The sequence below is a fragment of the Neoarius graeffei genome, chromosome 16 (assembly GCF_027579695.1).
Source record: "Neoarius graeffei isolate fNeoGra1 chromosome 16, fNeoGra1.pri, whole genome shotgun sequence".
In the NCBI taxonomy this organism is placed as follows: domain Eukaryota; kingdom Metazoa; phylum Chordata; class Actinopteri; order Siluriformes; family Ariidae; genus Neoarius; species Neoarius graeffei.
The window spans coordinates 51,258,052-51,266,232 of NC_083584.1; the positions used below are offsets into that span (position 1 = coordinate 51,258,052).

At 42.6% G+C, this 8,181-nt stretch overlaps 1 protein-coding gene across 1 annotated transcript in view; it reads right to left on the minus strand.

Annotated features, from left to right (window-relative positions):
- The window catches only part of shisa9b (shisa family member 9b), a 206,785-nt gene extending 202,757 nt beyond the window's left edge, over nucleotides 1–4,028 (minus strand). The window contains exons 1-2 of the mRNA XM_060943131.1: nucleotides 3,195–4,028; nucleotides 599–711 (exon numbers count right to left, since the gene is read on the minus strand). Coding sequence (XP_060799114.1) covers nucleotides 599–711; nucleotides 3,195–3,703 — 622 coding nt within the window. The 5' untranslated portion in view covers nucleotides 3,704–4,028. The remainder of the gene's footprint in view (nucleotides 1–598; nucleotides 712–3,194) is intronic.
- Nucleotides 4,029–8,181: the final 4,153 nt, after the last annotated feature.

Below are 8,181 nucleotides of genomic sequence, written 5' to 3' on the forward strand. Positions count from 1 at the left end.
GGAAGACCTCACAGCTGCCTCTCTGAGGTGAATAAGCTTCAGCTGCTTCTAACAGTTTCTCTTGCATCTGTTTTCTCCCTGTAATTCACTGTGAATCAATCACAACCTGACTCTGAATCAGCATCACCTTTACTCTGAATCAAACTAACCCAACTCTAAATCTTATTTGCCTTGACTCTAAATCTAATCCACCCTGAAGAAAAATCATACTGGGATCCATAATGAACCATAAAGACTTTCACCATCAGAAATATATAGGATCTATAACTCTGTTAATACACACTTAACCCATTTCAAGGGCCCAAATGTATTACCGCAATCTGAAATAAAACTGTCGTTTACTTAGTTGAAACTCCATTGTAATTGATTACTACTCGAGGTCCGTGATCCACGTGTATCCCAGGAGATCTGATCTAAACATCTTGTACACAACAGGGAAACTCAAATAAAACTCAGCAGATAAGTGCTACAAGACTGCATCTTCTCAATAACTAATGTTAAATATTTACTTACTTTATATATACACACACCCTATATTGCACTGCCAGCTGGAAAACACTGATCTTGGTCTTACAGTTCTAAAAGCATGTATACTCACGCAGGTTATTTCCAGTTGTCCTGCCCTGCAGGTTCTCATAAGGCTGTCCAGGCACAGCCATGCTCTCCTCATGATCCTCTCCTCCTGTCTGCCGTATCACTTGCGCCAGCACTCTACAGAGAGACACATGTCATACTTTCAGGTCTTGAAACTATTAGAGATGTGGCACTGTGCTGCTTTCTTGATGTATTTTCATGTCATTGAATTCTCATTCGAAAACTGACACACAACACCATGAAGTCGATTTTGTATTTTTGTGATCATGCCATGTTCAAAAAGAAAAACCATGCATGATATATATTACTCATAAATCGCACATTTAAAAATGGATATGAGAAATCATGGTGACTGAAAATAATTTGCCTGATCTAATCTAAATAGATTTGTATAGGTAAAGCCTAGTAGACGTGTCCTGAATGAGGACCAGAGCCGGCCCGTGGCATAGGCAATATAGGCAAATGCTAAGGGCGCTGCGTCCACCCAGGGGCACAGAAACGGGGGGAGAAAAATTATGACTTCCACTATTCTGAAAACAAGTCAGCATTATAATGTCTTAGCCTAATTTAATTGTACAGCAAAGCATGTAGTCAGGGTGCGATTTGTCAAAAAAAAGTGGGGTGGCAGCGCCGGCGATTGCTATAGGCGACCTAGGCAATTGCCTAGAGCGCAAAGTGTGCCCAGGGGCGCCAAGGGCGACCAAAACCCCACCAAAAAGGAGGGATGGAGTTACTGAATGGAGATGTTACCAAGTGCATCAGTGGTGTACAGTGTTTTCAACCACTGTGCTGCCGAACTCTAGTACCGCAGAACCGATTGTGTGCCGTGAGAGATCACCAAGTGTACCGTGGAAAATTATAGAATGACTGTATATTGTAAATATTGGCAACAGCGTTTTAGTTTCAGTCAACATTTTCTATTGGTGATGTGCCTTGAGATTTTTTCATTGAAAAAAGTGCGCCCTGGCTCATGAAAGGTTGAAAACCTTTTTTACAACACCCATGCGGCTGGGGATGTAGAAATACGCGCTCCTTACCTCTGCTGTTACACTACCTGTGACAGTAGCTTCTGCTGAAAGAAGCTTTTCAAAATTAAAACTGCTGAAGACATACTTAAGGTCAACAATGAGTCAAGAACGTCTGAATGGGCTTGCTCTGATGAGCATCAACCAAGAGATCTCAAGAGAAATATCATTTGATGATATTAATTTGCCATTAGGAAGACCAGATGAGTCCCATTGTAATGTTACTTCAATAACAAAGTACCCATAATAGCACTTTTGTTTGAAAATACAGCCCATTGATGTCCTAACAGGGCGCTTAAGTTTGCACAATTTAGAATTGTAGAATTTTTTATTCATTTAATTTGTTAATTCTTCAGAGATGACTTAACTTTTAATAGCAAAAAAGAAACTAAAAATAATTTCTTGTTTATTGTCCATGCACTACACTTTGAACAGGGTGCGGAAGAGTTTTTGCCCATTATATGGAGATATGTATTGAATTTGTGTGGTCATTTTACTTTGTGACACTTTATGTGAATAATGATAATAATAACAATAATGAAAAAGATAAAAATGACTTCTTGTTTATTGTCCATGCACCGTATATTGTTTAATAGTAATAGAATAGAGTGATTAGATTAAAGTGTTATTTAGATGTTATTAGAGGGGTTTTTTTTCTTGGGGGGGGCGCGCCAAAACTCAATCTCGCCTAGGGCAGCCAAAGACCTAGAGCCGGCCCTGATGAGGACATCAATAATCTAACTAGTTAGTGATTGGGATAAATTGTGACATTAATTCGAAGCAGGGTTTAAAATATATCCAACTGTATTTATATTAAAACTGCAGTTGTAAAAACTCTGGCAGTTGCTGCTGTGGAGCTAACTACATTAAAAATCACACATTTTCCATCTCTATAATCTAGAATTAATTTTTGACGTAGTGTAAAACCATGTTCACAGCATTTCACTCTGCACTCCTACACCCCTTTATTTCTGATTTTTTTTTTCCCCACACACTTTCAAACACATTTCATTGACAGGTAAGATCATTTGCTGATAGCATTTAAATGGTTAAATATGAGAGCAACTAAGCTATATCATGTCAGGGGTCTTCAATCTTATCCAAAAAGGTAGCTTCAGACTTTCACAACAACCAAACAGGAGCCACACCTGATTTCACTTGTTCAATCATTTCATCTTCAATCAACTATCAAGTGTGTCTCCAGTTTGGCTGTAATGAAAGCCTGCAGCCACTTCAGCCCTTTGCAAATCATACTGAAGACTCCTGTACTATGTATCTATTCATCTACCTGTTAACATGTCAAGCTATGATCTATCTGAGGGGCAAACTCTTGTAACATTGTTAAGAATTATGATTCTATGAGTTGTCTAGGATGAATAGTTATATATTACTGCTGTATTAGTGTGGATAATGGATTGGCACACTGAGCTATATGGGTTCATTATAGTGTGTGAAATTTATCACTGATATTTGCCATGATATTTATCAGCCTATATGTGTGTGTGTGTGTGTGTGTGTGTGTGTGTGATTTATCTCTACAGGTGATGGTATTAAGTGTTCCCTCGTGTCACCTACCTAGACATGTTTTCTCTCTGGGGTCGGTGCGCCTTTTCAAGCCCGAGTTTGGTGAAAATCCCCACCAGAGCCATGATGGCGACTACTCCGCATATGATGTACACTACGAGATTGGTTTTATCCCTTGTGGGGTCGTGCGCCGGGTCGTTCTTCTTGGGTGGCGGTCTGCCCGTCATTGACCACGGCGGTGTGCCGTAGTTAGAGCACGAGCGCTGGTCCAGGCGCGACTCCTTGAACTCACAGCAGAAGCGGAAGCCACACGTCCCGCAGCAGTACAGGTAGCTGCCCGTGCGGCACACGAACGGTGGGTCCCACTGACCCATCACGTCGTAGTAGCCCCTACATTTATCCTCTGTGTGTGGAGGCTCCGAGAGACCACTTTCATCGTCTCGGGACTCATTGGAGCCAGACACAGCCACCGAACCGACCTGTCTAGCGCTCTCACCGGCTCCATCGCACGCCACAACTTTCACGAGAAAGTAGGCGAGCAACAGCTCCGTGCTTCTCATCCTGCGCGCGCTCTTCCTTTTTTAAATACCCGGTTCCAAGATCTGGAACACAGAAAGAATCGAAGCTCGCGCCTCATGAAGTGGCGAGAAGCTCGTTTTCCGCAAGCGCGTCTCCGCCGTCCGCGTTTCCGCTCATGTTTGACGGACGCTCTCCAGGCGCAACAGTCGGTTGTCAGAGAAGCGCGAGCAACTTACGGTGCCTCCGTTTCGTTGCACACCGAAGCAATACGATGCAAAGAAGGAAAGAAAAGAAAGCGGCGCCCTTGTACGTTATAGATATCCTCCTTATTGACTACGACAGTCTACATCACTTCGCATGCATCACTGCTCCGTGTGAGTGAGTGAGTGAGTGAGTGCTCCTCTGGCAGCGCGAACGCTGAACAGGATTAAGTACGTAATGAGAGAGGAGGAGAGAGACACTCGAGTGTGGGAAGGTGCGAGCGAACAAAGTGAGAACCAACTAAGTCCCTACAGAGCCAGATCTATGGGCCTACTAGAAACTGATGACGCCTGCTGAGTGATAACAAGACAGATGCCGCGTCCAAACCTGCTTACTAGTTACAGTTCAGGCGCAGGATCTCAAAAGCATCATGAAGTTAAAATCTGATGAAGTAGTCGAGAGAGTGCAACATGTGAAACTCGTGCTACCATTTAACAATGATCTCTGTGTGGCGATGCTTTTAAAAAGATTCCTCGCCTGTGATGTAAAAACAACACGCCACGCAGATCAGTTTGCGCCAATCAAAGGCCAGATGTTCTGAGTAGGCTAGAACTAGCCTGGATAACCTCATTAGTGACGCATGAATTATAAGTGGTCAGGCCTTCTTACCTTCTAAAATCAAGCTTTATTGAATTATTTCAACACTCATTATAGGCAAGCATTAACATTTTTTTCAATATAACTACATATAATTGAGTTGGTCAAAGCACACAGATTTAAACAGTCAAAATATAACTGAACAGTCAAGGCGTGCAGGAGAGGCCTGGCCCACCTACCCAAGAGGGAGAGCACTAGAAAAATTGTGTTATCACAAGGATATCCTTGTGGTAACGCGATTTTTTATATAATCGTGTTATCACAAGGATCAAATCAAATTTTATATATGGAGATATACAGTTAGGTCCATATATATTTGGACACTGACACAAATTTTCTTTTTTTTACCTGTTTACTGAAACATATTCAAGTTATAGTTATATAATGGACATGACATGGACAAAGTCCAGACTTTCAGCTTTCATTTGAGGGTATCCACATTAAAATTGGATGAAGGGTTTAGGAGCTTCAGCTCCTTAACATGTGCCACCCTGTTTTTAAAGGGACCAAAAGTAATTGGACAAGTGACTCAAAGGCTATTTCATGGGCAGGTGCGGGCAATTCCTTCGTTATGTCATTCTCAATTAAGTAGATAAAAGGCCTGGAGTTGATTTGAGGTGTGGTGCTTGCATTTGGAAGATTTTGCTGTGAAGAAAACATGCGGTCAAAGGAGCTCTCCATGCAGGTGAAACAAGCCATCCTTAAGCTGCTAAAACAGAAAAAAAAAATCCGAGAAATTGCTACAATATTAGGAGTGGCAAAATCTACAGTTTGGTACATCCTGAGAAAGAAAGAAAGAAATGGTGAACTCATCAATGCAAAAAGACCTGGACGCCCACAGAAGACAACAGTGGTGGATGATCGCAGAATAATTTCCATGGTGAAGAGAAACCCCTTCACAACAGCCAACCAAGTGAACAACACTCTCCAGGAAGTAGGCATATCAATATCCAAATCCACCATAAAGAGAATACTGCATGAAAGTAAATACAGAGGGTTCACTGCACGGTGCAAGCCACTCAAGCCTCAAGAATAAAAAGGCTAGATTGGACTTTGCTAAAAAACATCTAAAAAAAGCCAGCACAGTTCTGGAAGAACATTCTTTGGATAGATGAAACCAAGATCAACCTCTACCAGAATGATGGAAAGAAAAAAGTATGGCAAAGGTGTGGTACAGCTCATGATCCAAAGCATACCACATCATCTGTAAAACATGGTGGAGGCAGTGTGATGGCTTGGGCATGCATGGCTGCCAGTGGCACTGGGTCACTCGTGTTTATTGATGATGTGACACAGGACAGAAGCAGCCGGATGAATTCTGAGGTATTCAGAGACATACTGTGTGCTCAAATCCAGCCAAATGCAGCCAAACTGATTGGTCGGGATTTCATAATACAGATGGACAATGACCCAAAACATAAAGCCAAAGCAACCCAGGAGTTTATTAAAGCAAAGAAGTGGAATATTCTTGAATGTCCAAGTCAGTCACCTGATCTCAACCCAATTGAGCATGCATTTCACTTGTTAAAGACTAAACTTCAGACAGAAAGGCCCACAAACAAACAGCAACTGAAAACTGCTGCAGTAAAGGCCTGGCAGAGCATTAAAAAGGAGGAAACACAGGGTCTGGTGATGTCCATGAATTCAAGACTTCAGGCAGTCATTGCCAACAAAGGATTTTCAACCAAGTATTAGAAATGAACATTTTATTCACAATTATTTAATTTGTCCAATTACTTTTGAGCCCCTGACATGAAGGGATTGTGTTTAAAAAATGCTTTAGTTCCTCACATTTTTATGCAATCATTTTGATCAACCCACTGAATTAAAGCTGAAAGTCTGAACTTCAAATGCATCGGAATTGTTTTGTTCAAAATTCATTGTGGTAATGTACAGAACCAAAATTAGAAAAATGTTGTCTCTGTCCAAATATTTATGGACCTAACTGTGTGTATATATATATATATATATATATATATATATATATATATATATATATATATATATATATATACACACATATTCTTGCTGTGAGGCGACCGTGCAAAGACTCCCACTTACACCACCGTGCCTTGTGATTATATATATAAAATCACAAGGCATGGTGGCACGGTGGTGTAAGTGGTTAGCACGGTCGCCTCACAGCAAGAAGGTCCGGGTTCGAGCCCCGTGGCTGACGAGGGCCTTTCTGTGCAGAGTTTGCATGTTCTCCCCGTGTCCACGTGGGTTTCCTCTGGGTGCTCCGGTTTCCCTCACAGTCCAAAGACATGCAGGTTAGGTTAACTGGTGACTCTAAATTGGCCGTAGGTGTGAATGTGAGTGTGAATGGTTGTCTGTGTCTATGTGTCAGCCCTGTGATGACCTGGCGACTTGTCCAGGGTGTACCCCGCCTTTCGCCCGTAGTCAGCTGGGATAGGCTCCAGCTTGCCTGCGACCCTGTAATAGGATAAAGCGGCTAGAGATAATGAGATGAGATGATATATATATATATATATATATATATATAATCACAAGGCACAGTGGTGTAAGTGGTTAGCATGGTCGCCTCACAGCAAGAAGGTTCTGGGTTCGAGCTCAGCAGCTGGCAGGGGCCTTTCTATGTAGAGTTTGCATGTTCTTCCCGGTTTCCTCCGGGTGCTCCGGTTTCCCCCCACAGTCCAAAGACATGCGGTTAGGTTAATATGGGACAGCCTTGGGCTGAGGTGCGTAACTCCCAACTGCTCCCGGGGCGCTGTTAGCATGGCTGCCCACTGCTCTGGGTATGTGTGTGTGCTCATTGCTCATGTGTGTTCACTGCTTCAGATGGGTTAAATGCAAAGAGGAATTTCACAAGTGTGTGATGAAAAAAGTTGTGCTTGATATCCTTGTGATAGCGCAATTTTTCTAGCACTCTCCCTCTTGGGTGGGTGGGCCAGGCCTCTCCTGCACGTCTTGACTGTTCAGTTATATTTTGACTGTTTAAATCTGTGTGCTTTGACCAACTCAGTTATGTGTAGTTATATTGAAAAATACGTTGATGATTGCCTATAATGAATGTTGTATACACACACACACACACACACACACACACACACATATATATATATATATATGAGTGAAGACATAACTGATAGAGTCATACCGGCTCAGACGTCGCCCGGGTCAACAAGGTCTGCGTCAGTTGCTAGGGAACCAGGGCAAACTGATGAGAAATGGGCTACTGGAACAAGACATCGATGGACGAGGACAGAAAATACGGATTTGCTGGAATGCTACTATACAAGCAATCCCAGAGAGAGGGGATACATGCAGCGAATGTGGGACCATTGGATACTTCGAAACCCACAATCAAGGCTAACAAAGAAACAGCTATTAGCCCAGTGTTCCAACATCCGTAATCGAAATCTACTATCACAACTAGAGATTAATGAAATACAACAACGATGCTACGGCAAGGGGGAGCCAGGAAGACAGGTCAGCGGGGAGATATCATCATCCCCACAACCAGAGATTGGGTACCAAGCCCCAACAACTAACAGCCTCAACACAAGAGCTGCTGACCTGAGAAGGAAGATCGTGACCCAACTGGAAACCTGGAGCCCCCGACGAATACCGAAGCTGAGTTGCCAAGTACCTTCAGAAGATCTACTAGTAGATGTGAATGCTGCTCTGAAGACAATCT